General features: G+C 35.5%; 1 protein-coding gene across 1 annotated transcript in view; it reads left to right on the forward strand.

The window, feature by feature from the left end:
• The window catches only part of VAV3 (vav guanine nucleotide exchange factor 3), a 365289-nt gene that overhangs the window by 307986 nt on the left and 42344 nt on the right, over positions 1 to 14959 (forward strand). Inside the window, exon 21 of the mRNA XM_081308329.1 lies at positions 9988 to 10053. Coding sequence (XP_081164455.1) covers positions 9988 to 10053 — 66 coding nt within the window. The remainder of the gene's footprint in view (positions 1 to 9987; positions 10054 to 14959) is intronic.

Genomic DNA, 14959 nt, shown 5'->3' on the forward strand with positions numbered 1-14959 from the left:
CAGGTGAATAATTTTTTTCAAATTGGTACATTATAATTCTATCTTATAGTGGAATTTTATTATGTCATATTTGTACATGAATATAATATGGATTGATGACTTTTTTCTTTTAAACACAGATGTGTTTTCCTCATATTAAGTTAAAGAAAAGAAACAACAACAACAACAAAAAAAAACACAACACATTGACTGGAGACATGTTTTTTTTTGAAACCTCCAGACATCAATGTGTATTTTGCCCTTGTCTAGATTTCCCCTTCTCTTGGTGCTTAGCTTAAAACCTTCTTCACCAGCAAAGCTCAACCCTGGGGGCACCATCTCTGGGGACTTCTCTGAACCAAAAGGCCTCAATTATAACATGTCACACTGTATCCTCAGGGTCTCTTCATCTTTCCCACTGCCTGTAAGAGCACTTCAGAAAGATTAGAACCATGACTTTCCTGTTTTTACCTCTAGGACCTAGAACAAAATGGGCATTGAGTTAGAATGCATAGCTCTTTAGAGATGATATTTCCATAATATGATATTTATGACTTCTAATATTTATCCAAATTATGTTTTGTGGTGATGTTTGAAAGATCATCAAGATATTCATTTTTCTTCTCAGATTTAAATTTGTTTTTGTTTTCTATAATCTTAGGGCTAGTTAATGCATGTCTTCATATTCTTCATCTATAAAATGGGAATTTTCATTAAAGTGACTTACAGAGCTGTTTTGAGAACCATAAGAAGGAAACTAAGGAGGAAATTGGATAGAAAAAGAACATATTTCTGAATAATGGTTAACAATTTTGAAAAATATGCTTCATTTTCCAGAAGTAAGGAAAAGATTATCTGGTGTTTTATTTGTTTAATTTCACCTTCTCCATATCAGTGTGAAGGATCTCACTGACATATATGAGCTCATAGAAGACCAGTTTGCTCTTCCAGTTCCTGTACCCAGTTCTTGAAATTTCTTTAATCAGAGATGAAACACTTTACTTCATAATTATACATAAAAGTGCAAGTGATGAATTTTGAAGGGCATAGATGATTTAAATGCCCTTCAGGGTAAGAAAAAAAAATCATGAGCCCTTTCCCTAGAGCAGGTTTGGATGAGGAAGAAGTAAGATTTCTGAAGGAGAGTGAAGGACAGGGGGAAGGGAACAGAGACAGGGGTTTTCAGAAAACAGACTGCCTAGGGAATGTGATGAGTGGGAATTTCATAATTTTTATAATAACACATAACCAACCAGAAACCCTTTGAAGGCTAGAGAGTGGAGGTCTAGCAGAATAGAGCAGATCTTTCCTCCTGTCTGATACTTCTCCCCAAAACTTTAGCAGTCAGTCACTTCAAAGAATTCTTTTCCTAGATTAAGAAGATATTTTCTAATCCTCTCTAGGCCACACAAGATTGCTATTTCCCATAGGAATTTCTAAACTCTATTTTTTCTCTCTTGATCTAAAATTCAAGTGTCAGGCTGCATCATAATCTGAGGCAAATAAGAATATTTAAGAAATGTCAAAAAGGAATCAAATCACCTTTGTCAAGAAAACTGATTTGTAACACCAACAAATTATAAACAAACCCCATTGCTTTGGCATTAGAAACCCAGACAGTCACCATCTCTTGGAATGCATAAGTGTTTTTTTCCAATTGACATTCCTACCAGAGGTCATTCCTGAATGAAGTCCCAAACTTGGCTCTTACCATGGCAATCCCACCTTTTGAGTGTTGGAGTGTGGTTTCGGAGTGTTCCTCCATTCACCTGGGCTTTTTTTGTGAATCACCTCTCAGCACTTGCTGATGTACTAGCCTGTTCCTTGTATAAAATCAGAAGAAGCCAAGGCAGAATTGAGATTGTGAGCGTAGGAATAAAAACCTAGGTGAAAAGTGTAGCGACTTTGTTGGCATTGGTGTAACCTATAATTGTGAGACCTTTATTTTGACAGGTTTTTGCCTCAAAATATTGAGTATTTTGACCCTGAGAGCATCAGGTTCCCTAATTACAGGAAGGGAGAAAAAGGCTGTGTGTAACTGTAATAGAACAAGGGAGGCCCTGGGAGAGATGATTATAGAAGATAATAGACATTGGTAAAAGACTGCAAGAAACATTTTCCCTGGGTAATTGCCAACTGGCTTTGATTGAATAGATCATAAACTGAGTTTTCAGGAGTGTTTCCAAGTATACAGACTGGAAACATGGGAATTGGCAAATCTCCTGACAAACTGGGTGAGGTCCTAATTATTAACTCTCAAGATGAACATTTTTGTTAACAGTTCTTTCTTGTATTTTTCCAGTGTTTGGCACAGGGGGAAAATGTAGGTTATAAGGTACTTAGCTGAGGACACTGCCATCTAAGACAGAAGTTTAGCCTGTGAAGTATTATCTCTTCTTTTCTGGAGGTTTAGAGGGTGACATTATAGGGGAAAGTTCTCTTGTGTCCTTTTACCTCCTTTACTTTTTTACCACATAAGTTACATTCTGCCGTAGTTACTAAAAGTTGTGTCAACCACAGAATACTTTCAGTGAATCATCAGTTTGTAATTGTCTGACACAACTGTGTATTTGATACCACAAGTGCTTTAATAAAGCCTGTATATGAACATACCCTTACAACTTTGGGCCAAATAATTGGACATTATAACATATTGAATTTTAACCCTTCGTGATAATTCCTGAGGAATTAGTGAATGTATCTAATCCCCACTAGTCAACCCTGTATACTTTGGAAAATAGAAGACTTCATATTGAATTAAAGTGAAAGTCACTAAGGAGCTGAAATGTCCTTATCTTTTTTTAATAAAAGCTACCAGATTAAATTACCGAAACATACTCTCTAATTAAGCATTTGTGGAACAGATGACTTTTGGGGCTAGCAACAATTGACTGGAGAACTATAGAGACTTGGAAAATGAACTTACATAAACAGAGTGCTTTGGTGGTAAGCAGAGACTTTGTAGAACCTTGGGTCAAATTCTTGTTTCATAGGTGAGGCTACTGAAGCCAAGAACGGCCAAATGACTTTACTCAGATTGGAAGGCCAGAAAGAAGGCATTAGTCTCCCAGCTCCCTCATCATTTCAAATTAATATTTCATAGATTTCCTCTGATCTAAAAATCACACAAAAATTTGTGAAAGTAAAGCAAAAACTCATTAACAAAATGACATTGTGTGAATGAGATTCTTGAAAACAGTGACCATGTTTATTGATTTTTAGTCTCCTTGTACCTAGCACAGTGCTTTGAACTTTTCATTAAGGCACTAATTCTACTCTCAGTAGAAAAACAACATTCTTTAGAAATGTCTAATGCTGCATAAGTATTTAACATGTATAGTGCTATTACTCAGAATTTTTCCTTTGTGATTAGTTATGATTAAAATGCTTATTTCTTGTCTGCCAGGATTAGAAAATTAAATTTCTTGGGAACTTTGTTAAGCCTGGATTATTTTTCCCAAGTAGGACATTTTCCAAAATGTGGTAGAACCTTGTTCTTCTTTCCAGATTTCGTGTTGAGTAACTGCTTCAGATTTGGCTTACCTTCCTGCAGACTGTTTTTTGCCTGCTGAAATTTTTTTTCTTTCATCAAAGGTGCTCTCTTGTTTATTTGACCAGAAAAATGCAGTCATGAGATTATGAGTCAGTATTATATCATGTACAACATCTTACCCTCTGAGAGTTAGGAGGGGGAAAAAAACCCCTTAATATACCCATAACCAGAGAGCACCTTTTCTTGCTAGAGAAATACAGGGACCTCATGGAACACAGTGGTTTTTTTTTTTTTTTTTGAATAGCAGGAAAAATATTCTACAAAGTCTCATTCCACTGTTACATTCATCTCACATCTAATAACTATAGAAATGCAGCTTATGGCTTTTTATGGTTTTTTTTCATCAGTGTACATTTCACAACTTTTAATTTTAAGGCTTTTTTGACACTTCCATCTGCCAAAATTTCAGACATGTAGTAAACACAAACAATTTTGTGTGAATTGGAAAAACCATCAAATATAATGAAGGTCTTTTTATATATTTCAATGAATTTTCAATGATGTAATTTAAACCTATGCAAACTGGAGATATATTTAATTTATCTAGACCTAAGTTTTGTAGAATTATTCAGAATTCTGCATCTATGGTAGCTACCTAAGTGAATTAATAGGCATATAAAATTTTAAGTCTTTTGGAAGAGTTTTTACTGTTTATACATTGGTCAAAAGTTGAAGATCCTGTTTTTTACTAACAGCTAATAGCAGTACATGGTTTATAGTTTCATTCTGTTATATGTGTGCACAAACACTGTGTGTTGTGTTTAGATGTGAGATGTACCCCAAAAGTTCATTTGAGAGTGCAAGAATGTTTAGAGGTGAAAAACTGGGTTATGAGATTCTTAACCTAATCAGTGCATTCATCTGCTCAAATGGATTAACTGAGTGATAACTGTAGGCAGGTAGGGTGTGACTGGAGGAGAAAGGTCATTAAGGTCATACTTTGGGAGTATATATTTTTGTCCCTGGTGAGTGAAACAGTTTCTCTCTTCTTCCAAATTGTCAAGTCCTGAGTTGTTTTCCTCCTCCATACCTTTCCACCATGGTGTTCTGTCTCACCTTGGGCCCAGAGTATCAGAGTTGGGCAACTGCACAGAGAGCTCTGAATCCATGAACCCCAAATAAACTTCTCCTTCTCTAATTATTCTTGTCAAGTCTTTTGGTCACAGTGGCAAAAAACAAAGCTCACTAAAACTTTGGAATTCATTGTAGTGACCCTTTGGTATAACCATATGAAATTATGCTTGGCAAGTTTAAAAGTGTTCACTGGCAGGAAAAAGTATACCTGACTCACTGTATAGGGGCAAATTAACAATGAAAGAATAGATACACTTTCCAGAAAGCATTTGTATAAAGAATGCATTGTAATAGTTCTGTTCAAGTGAAAGTGACAGGATAATATATGTTACCCATGGATTAATAAAATGTGCTTTAATATAGAGAGAATGGTGCAATTACACACAGTATTAGGTTTTTCCATTTTAATAACACATGAATGGGCCAATAAAAACTGAAGATTTAGAAATAAAGGAATCAATTGAGATAATTAAAAAACAATATTGTAGATAAAGCTATTCACACCTATTAATTATTTTATCCTGTAACACCCTGGTGAAGTATGTGTTGTCATCATTCCTGTTTTACCATGGAGGCTTGCCTAAGGTTGCACAGCTTTTTATAGCACAGCCAGGAATAGAATGAACTCTTCTGATGCAATATCCCTATGATACCACCTTTCTTTGCATTTCAGGAACTGGCCTGGACATATATCTGACTGATGACAGTGGTTACAGTATGGTTGTAGCTATGATGAGAAATCACTCCTTATCAAAGGCCAGTTTCAGATTAGGTCTTTTCCTGATCATCTCCAATTTTCTGGACTTTTTGTTTCATAACTGGTCTTCACAACACTTATCAGAATAATTCCAAAAGTAGTGCTTTCATCTGTCTATTCATTTGCCCAGCCACCCTTTTATTTGCCCATTTATTCACCCATCCAGTAAATAAACTAATTTCCATACATCTTTGCTTATTTTCCTGTAATTCATGGCCACATTATATGTATTTCTACTCCCCTCCCCTGTCCACCCTCAAACTGTGTATTTCTCATAAAAGAGAAGTGACTGGGCAAGGTGACAGTTGCTCTGTCCATTAGCCATGTGTGATAAATTGCTTATTAATCTCCACAGCATCCCCATGCATACATTGAGAATGGTTAAAGCATTGTAACTGGAGAATTTCCAATCTTTTATAAATAACCATTAATCTTTCCCTTTTACATTCAGCTTTCCACATCTGTTTCAAATTGTTCAGTACTAGTTCAGGAGTGCATTAAAGCTCCAATCCAGGTAGTATTAAAAGAAGAAATGAGGCCCGGGGAAGAGATACTGTATTTTTCTTAAAGCAATTCTTTCTTCTTTTACAAAGTTAGGAACCAAGCAATTTATGATTAAGATTTTTGTAGGATATCCTCTGTCATTTTAAACCTTCCTTGTCTATGGGTTTAAAATGTATTTTTAGCTCTGGTATCCTGGAAAATGTTTTTCTCTATTCAGGTAAATTTTAAGTATCATTTCCACCAGCAATAAGGTAGTTTTAATTTATTATCATTCACTGTGGATTCTTTTTGAAGAAGAATGAGGACTAGTTAAACCTAAGGTCAGTTAGAAATAAGTAAATGCTTGACTATGCATTTATACTTTTGATGTTCAGAATTTCAGAGAAAGTTGTCAGTAATTTTAGTTTGATACATTTTTCTACAGGAAGCAATTTGCTTGTCAGTAAAAAGGTATTATTATTTTATGAATTGTAATTTAATATTTTGCTTTGTATTTGCTTCAATTTACTCAATGACAGTTATAAAAGTGTACCATATTCTCACCATATTCATCTCATAATCTATTTTCTCAGGTACTTTCCAAAGAAAAAATTTTCATAAAATGACCCAGCCTGTAATGTTAAATTTCCAAAACTCTCATCACATATACAAAGATGCCCTGCAGAATAAATGCATATAAAGATAGTACCATATGGTATATCAGATGACACATAGTATAAAAGAGGAATATTTTCAAGTTGACCTTGAAGATATTAAGGAACTCACAGAACAAATATCAGACAGAAAGGTTGCTAAAAGATGATTCCCTATCTCTGGCATTTGTAATGTGCATTAAAAAAAAAAAAGATGACAACCTGGTTATCTGACCCAGAATAAAATGCCCACCCAGGAATACAAAGGAAGAAATTCAGTTACATGTCTCTCATCAAGGTTAGTACAATCTCATAGATAGATCATCACATTAAGTGAACTAAATCACTGGATCTGAGGATGGTTTATTTCATGGTTACAGCCTGCAATTCCCTGCATATGTAGGGGGTTGGCAGCAGCTCCATCCATTAGTATTAAGAATTACCATTGTGTATCCCACCCACATCCCCCAAGGAAGCAAAGACTTCCTTCCTCCACACTACTTTATTTTGAATTCTCCAAATGTTATGGGATGGCCATTTCCTTAATAAATGAAATAATTGAATATAGCACATGTTATCTGTCATAGCTAAAACTGATGTCTCATAAGAATTTGTAAGGAATTCTAACTTTATTCATCTGTTAAGGTAGATTAAATTTTTTCTCCTCTCTCTGTCAATCTAAGGAATGTGTGTGACCATTAAGGAACATTAACATTAACTGCACTCTAGGGCATTTCATCAAGAAAGAAGTAATTTGGGATGACCATTAGTCAGCTTTTCATTGCTATAATGAAAATACCTGAAAAAAAAAACAATGTAGATAAATAAAAACCTATTTTGGCTCATTGTTTGAGAGGATTCAGTCCATGGTCTGATGACTCCAAGGCAGAAGCATTAAGGTGAAAAAACATGGTGGATGAAAACTGTCGGCTCATGGCAGATGGGAAGTAGAGGGAGTGCAGGGAGATAAACCCTTTCAGGGCATGTCCAAAGTAGCCTGCTTCCTTCACCTAGGCCATCACCCTCAGTAGTCTATTTAGATATCAGTATATCAATTTATCCAGTTTATCCTTGCATCATTATGAACTATTACCCATTTAAATCTCAAAAGGGCCTGGTTTGGATGGAAAATGAAAAAAATCACCCCATTTTACAGCATTTCTTACACTGTGGTCCCTTTCTCAACCATCTAGGATGATTTCAGTTCCTATTCATGACTTTCTTGTGGACCACTTGGTTCTACAAAAGGAGATAGAGGAAAAAAAATTGCCAGTCATACATTTTCCTAAATTATAAAAAATCGTAAACTTCCTCCTACTATTTCACTTTTTGTATCTTCATCCTTCTTTCTCCTCTGTGGCATTGCATTCTCCAACCCATGCTTCTTATATAAAATGTCAGGACAGGTCATTATTCACTATATGAATATTTTTATATAGAAACCAGCAGCGTAGTGCTTTTACTGGTTGGGGTGTAAAGATGAAGTGTGTTATAGTTTATTCGTTTCAGTGAAGAGGAAGTTTGGGTCTTAACTACTCAATGACATGGGATTATCAAAATGTAAGATACGTCAGTTCACAAACACTTATTAAATGTCTGCCATGTGTCCTAAATTGGGTAACACAAAAATGACAGACATGTTGTTCTTGATCTCAAAAAACTCATCGTCAAATAATGGAGAAGAACAGGTAGAGCAATTATTATTTGGTCTGCCAAAGTACTACTAGTACTACTAGTTTGCTACCAAAGTACTACTAATTTTTGTGCTACTAAGAGGATATGAAGGTTTAGTGGGAAAACAGGCTTGGGATTAAATCAGGATCTGTAGCTAGGGGATGGTTTTATAGAAGAGATGACAGAGTGGGTAGTCTATTAACTAAGTTTTGAACAGAGTGAAAGTATCCTTCCATACAAGGGTCCTTTTGTCAGTTTTGCTGAAGGAATTAGATGGTATTACTTGGCCATCTTGTACTGTAACAAAAATATCACCTGAACTCTGCATTCTATAGATTAAGATATTTTGTTGTTTTGATAAGGGAAATTCACAGTTCAATTCTTAAAATAGCCATAATTTTTCAATTTGTTGGTGCAACTCCAAATACAGCTTTAGAAAAAAAAAACTTTTACTCTCTGGCCTTTAATCTGCCAAATAGAGTTTTTAGTGCATTATCTATCAGAGGTCTTAATAATCTTTTTTTAGGAAATATCACTCATTTTTTTTTCTCTTCTAAGTGCAATCAATGTGTGGTTCCTACCCACAGACTTGTATATTTTACACTTAGGAGGCATTGTAGTACACTTATATATGAGAGTATGGATGGTCCCCAAATATTATTCTTATTTACTTGTATCTCAGTGTCATGCTTACAATAAAGCACCACAGACCACTCAGCAATACAGTTGAGTGAAAGAAACACTTCATTCCAACTTTATAGTTACTGTGCTTCTTACTGTCACTCCCTTAGTCTCTGTTTCTTCTCCTAATAGTTGCTACCTGCCTTCTGTTGACACTAATTTCTCTGTCTTCTCTACATATTTCCTCCCATGTCAGTTTGCTCCAATGATTTCCCGATTCCTCCCTGTATGATGGTCATTTCTGTCTGTTATCTGTTTGGATGGATTGTGGAATCACCCTTACCCCCATCCTTGGCATTTTCCCCGGTAATTAACTCACCTACTCTTCTCTTTTCATATCTAATCCTCAAGCAAGTCCCACAGACTCCAGTTAAATAATGTCTTCACCTGATTCTCCTCTTTCAGTCCCCCTTTTCTACCATGGTACCAGTTTCCTAATACTAATCTTATCTGCAAACCCATGTCCAACTAGAAATCATTTTTCACATTGGCACCAGTTTAATTCTTCTAAAATATGCAGCCTCTTTGGTAAGATGCCACCAAGCAATGATAAAATTAAGATATTATAGAATGACTCTCGCTTCCTTTTAGCTTTATTTTCTAGTATACTTAAGCATCACACTGTATAGAGAAGTAGTGCAGAGCTCTGAAATGAGATCACCTGAGTTTGAATTCTGGTTCTGGCACTTGTTAGCTCTGTGATCTTGGCCAAATCATTTACTTCTTGAGTCTCATTTCCCTCCTTTATGATATGGGAATAGTAATTGAACCTAATGTAGAGGACTGTTGTTTGAATTCAAAGAAACACTCAGAGCAGTGTCTATCATATAGGAGGGGTTCAATAAGTATTAGCCATTCTTAGACTCCATCTCTAGATAAGCTTGAGAGATGGAAAGGTAACAGAATTGAATGGTACATTTAAAAATAAATGACCTAAACCCACATGTCAAGTTGAACAATCAAGAAAAAAAATCTCTAATTTTGCTTCTTTTTCTAAGCCATAGTAAATTAATATTTAGGACTGGATATAAGATGTAAGTCCTTCTGAGCATCCTCAGTAACAACAGTATTTAAGCAGTGTTATGGAATTATCATTTTGTTCTGAACCCCGGAATTTTTTTTTCATAACTTAGGGTAGAAACTTGGCTTCAGGAGAGGTTGGATTTTTCCCAAGTGATGCTGTCAAGCCTTCTCCATGTGTAAGTACTAGTATTTTATTTCTTTATTTCTTTTTTTTAACTTTTGATGCTATGATCAGTTGTGCAGAAATATACAAAGAAAGAGTACTGGTCAAGTTGCTCAATAGCTTTATTAATATTTTCTGAAGGGATCTTATTATTTCGAACATCATTTTTTAATCAATTGTCTGAAAATATTTTAAAATGTTAATATATTCAAGAGACAAATTTAGCTAACAAGAATTTACAAAATTAAGTGGTAAGGTCTAAGCTATTCTCACACACTTGTGCTACAGGAAGAATTTACATTCAGTTGATATACTGGAAAGCATGCTAGGAAGTGAAAAGTAACAAATTCTTTAATCAAATCTCTAAATACAATTTTATACTTTAATGTGTCATTATTATTTATGTAATATCATAATGATTTTTTCTAAATATATCAAATACAAATAAAAGGAGAATGAATGACTACTAAAATAATGTAGGTGAATATAACTAAAATGTACTCTCGTGATAAAGACACGGACCGGGCCGCGGTGCGGCTAGAAGCCGGGAACGCCGGGGGCGGAAAGAGTGAACAGGGCAGCGCCGGCTGTAGAAACCGCGGCGGAGAGAGGCGCGGGAGCTCGAAGCAGAGACACACCGGAGAGAGTGAGCCAGCACCCCGCCATCATCCCGAAATAGCGAGAGGAGAAAGTTGGCGGCGGGAACATCAAATAAATTTATAGGAAAATAACAGTAACCCAGCAGTCAACCAGAACAAGAAGCAACATGAGCAGCTTCAAGAAGCAAGGAAGAAGAGGAGTACAAGCAATGCAGGACAGCCTAAATATTCAGGAGGACCTAGAGTCATCAGAAAAATGGTCATATAAAGACCTCAAGGAAAACCTTAGACAGATGGAATGGAACCTCAAAGAGGATACGAGACAGCAAATTCAAGCAGCGAAAGAACACATTGAGAATGAGTTACATAAACAGCTAAAAGAAGAAGTTAAGCATCTTTATAAGGAGATAGAGATTATAAAAAATAATCAAACAGTAATTCTAGAAATGAAGGAAACGATAAACCAAATTAAAAACTCAATCGAGAGTATCAGTAACAGAGTGGAGCAAGTAGAAGCCAGAACGTCAGATAATGAAGACAAAATATATCAACTTGAAAAGAGTCTAGCCAACTCAGATAGGCTGGTTAAGAATCACGAGAAAAACATCCAAGAGATTTTGGATAACTTAAAAAAACCAAACTTACGAGTCATCGGGATAGAGGAAGGCACAGAGATTCATGCCAAGGGAATGAATAACCTGCTGAATGAGATAATTACAGAAAACTTTCCAGAAATAAAAAAGGAAACAGATATACAAATTGTAGATGCATACAGGACACCGAGCACACAAAATCACAGTAGACCAACGCCAAGACACATTGTTATGAAGCTATCCAATATACAGAACAAGGAGAAAATATTAAAAGCTACAAGAGAAAAGAGACAGATTACATTTAGGGGTAAACCAATAAGGTTGACAACGGATTTTTCATCACAGACACTGAAAGCGAGAAGATCCTGGAACAACGTATTTCAAACACTGAAAGACAATGGATGCCAACCAAGAATTCTATATCCAGCAAAATTAAGCTTCAGATACGACAACGAAATAAAAATCTTTCATGATAAACAAAAGCTAAAAGAATTTGCAGCCAGAAAACCTGCATTGCAAAGCATTTTGAGCAAAACACTACACGAGGAAGAGATGAAAAACAATAACCAAAACCATCAGTGGGAAGTGCCTCAGTAAAGACAGAGGGCGAGGGGAAAGATAATCACGGAGAAACAAACTAAATATTAAAAAAAAAAAAAAGGATAAACATTCAAACATGGATGGAAGTTCAAACCATATATCAATAGTAACTCTGAATGTTAACGGCCTAAACTCTCCAATAAAGCGACATAGGCTGGTAACATGGATTAAAAAAACAAATCCAACAATATGCTGCCTCCAGGAGACACATCTGATTGGAAGAGACATACACAGGCTGAAGGTGAAAGGATGGGAAAAAATATACCACGCACACAGTTCTCGTAAGCAAGCAGGAGTGGCCATCCTCATATCGAATAAAATCGACTTCAAGACTAAGTTAATCAAAAGGGATAAAGAAGGTCATTATATACTGTTAAAAGGAACCATTCACCAACAAGACATAACAATTATCAATATTTATGCACCAAACAATGGTGCTGCAACATCCATAAAACAAACTCTCCTCAAGTTCAAGAATCAAATAGACCACAACACAATAATTATGGGTGACTTCAACACACCTCTTTCACCGTTGGACAGATCCTCCAAACAAAAATTGAATAAAGAAACTATAGAACTCAATATCACAATCAACAACCTAGACTTAACTGACATATATAGAATATATCAACCATCATCAAATGGATATACTTTTTTCTCAGCAGCACATGGATCCTTCTCAAAAATAGACCATATATTATGCCATAGGGCAACCCTCAGTAAATATAAAGGGGTGGAGATAATACCATGCATTTTATCTGATCATAATGGAATGAAACTGGAAATCAATGATAAAAGAAGGAAGGAAAAATCCTACATCACATGGAAAATGAACAATATGTTACTGAATGATCAATGGGTTACAGAAGACATAAAGGAGGAAATCAAAAAATTCTTAGAGATAAATGAAAATACAGACACAACATATCGGAATCTATGGGACACAATGAAAGCAGTTTTAAGAGGAAAATTCATCGCCTGGTGGTCATTCCTCAAAAAAAGAAAAAACCAACAAATAAATGAGCTCACACTTCACCTCAAAGCCCTAGAAAAGGAAGAGCAAAACAACAGCAAATGTAGCAGAAGGCTAGAAATAATTAAAATTAGAGCGGAAATCAACGAAATTGAAACAAAAGAAACTATTGAAAAAATTAACAAAACTAAAAGTTGGTTCTTCGAAAAAATAAATAAGATCGACAGACCTTTAGCCATGCTAACGAAGAGAAGAAGAGAGAGAACTCAAATTACTAACATACGGGATGAAAAAGGCAATATTACAACAGATCCTACAGAAATACAGAAGACAATTAGAAATTATTTTGAAAACCTATATTCCAACAAAATAGAAGATAGTGAAGACATCGATAAATTTCTTAAGTCATATGATTTGCCCAGACTGAGTCAGGAGGATACACACAATTTGAACAGACCAATATCAATGGATGAAATTGAAGAAGCCATCAAAAGACTACCAACCAAGAAAAGCCCAGGACCGGATGGATATACAGCGGAGTTTTACAAAACCTTTAAAGAAGAATTAAAACCAATACTTTTCAAGTTATTTCAGGAAATAGAAAAAGAGGGAGCTCTTCCAAATTCATTCTATGAGGCCAACATCACCCTGATTCCGAAACCAGACAAAGACACCTCAAAGAAAGAAAACTACAGACCAATATCTCTAATGAACCTAGATGCAAAAATCCTCAATAAAATTCTGGCGAATCGAATACAAAAACACATCAAAAAAATTGTGCACCATGACCAAGTAGGATTCATCCCTGGGATGCAAGGATGGTTCAACATACGGAAATCAATAAATGTTATTCACCACATCAATAGACTTAAAGATAAGAACCATATGATCATCTCGATAGATGCAGAGAAAGCATTTGACAAAGTACAGCATCCCTTTATGTTCAAAACATTAGAAAAATTAGGGATAACAGGAACCTACCTTGACATTGTAAAAGCTATCTATGCTAAGCCTCAGGCCAGCATCATTCTGAATGGACAAAAGTTGAAGGCATTCCCTCTAAAATCCGGAACAAGACAGGGATGCCCTCTATCTCCACTTCTATTCAATATAGTTCTCGAAACACTGGCCAGAGCAATTAGACAGACGAAAGAAATTAAAGGCATAAAAATTAGAAAAGAAGAACTTAAATTATCACTATTTGCAGATGACATGATTCTATACCTAGAAGACCCAAAAGAGTCTACAAAGAAACTACTAGAACTAATAAATGAATTCAGCAAAGTGTCAGGATATAAAATCAACACGCATAAATCAAAGGCATTTCTGTATATCAGCGACAAATCTTCGGAAACGGAAATGAGGAAAAACACTCCATTCAAGATATCCTCAAAAAAAAATAAAATACTTGGGAATTAACCTAACAAAAGAGGTGAAAGATTTATATAATGAAAACTACAGAACCCTAAAGAGAGAAGTTGATGAAGATCTTAGAAGATGGAAAAACATACCCTGTTCATGGATAGGCAGAACTAACATCATCAAAATGGCGATATTACCAAAAGTTCTCTATAGGTTTAATGCAATGCCAATCAAAATCCCAACGGCATATCTTGTAGAAATTGACAAAGCAATCATGAAATTCATATGGAAAAATAAAAGACCCAGAATAGCAAAAGCAATTCTAAACAGGAAGTGTGAATCAGGCGGTATAGCGATACCAGATTTCAAACTATATTACAAAGCAATAGTGACAAAAACAGCATGGTACTGGTACCAAAACAGGCGGGTGGACCAATGGTTTAGAATAGAGGACACAGAGACTGATCCACAAAGTTACAACTATCTTATATTTGATAAAGGGGCTAAAAGCATGCAATGGAGGAAGGATAGCATCTTCAACAAATGGTGTTGGGAAAACTGGAAATCCATATGCAACAAAATGAAACTGAACCCCTTTCTCTCGCCATGCACAAAAGTTAACTCAAAATGGATCAAGGAACTTGATATCAAACCAGAGACTCTGCATCTGATAGAAGACAAAGTTGGATCCGATCTACAAATTGTGGGGTCGGGCTCCAAATTCCTTAATAGGACACCCATAGCACAAGAGTTAACAACAAGAATCAACAAATGGGACTTAATTAAACTTAA

Source organism: Spermophilus citellus (assembly GCF_964194105.1).
Source record: "Spermophilus citellus genome assembly, chromosome: 9".
Taxonomy (NCBI): domain Eukaryota; kingdom Metazoa; phylum Chordata; class Mammalia; order Rodentia; family Sciuridae; genus Spermophilus; species Spermophilus citellus.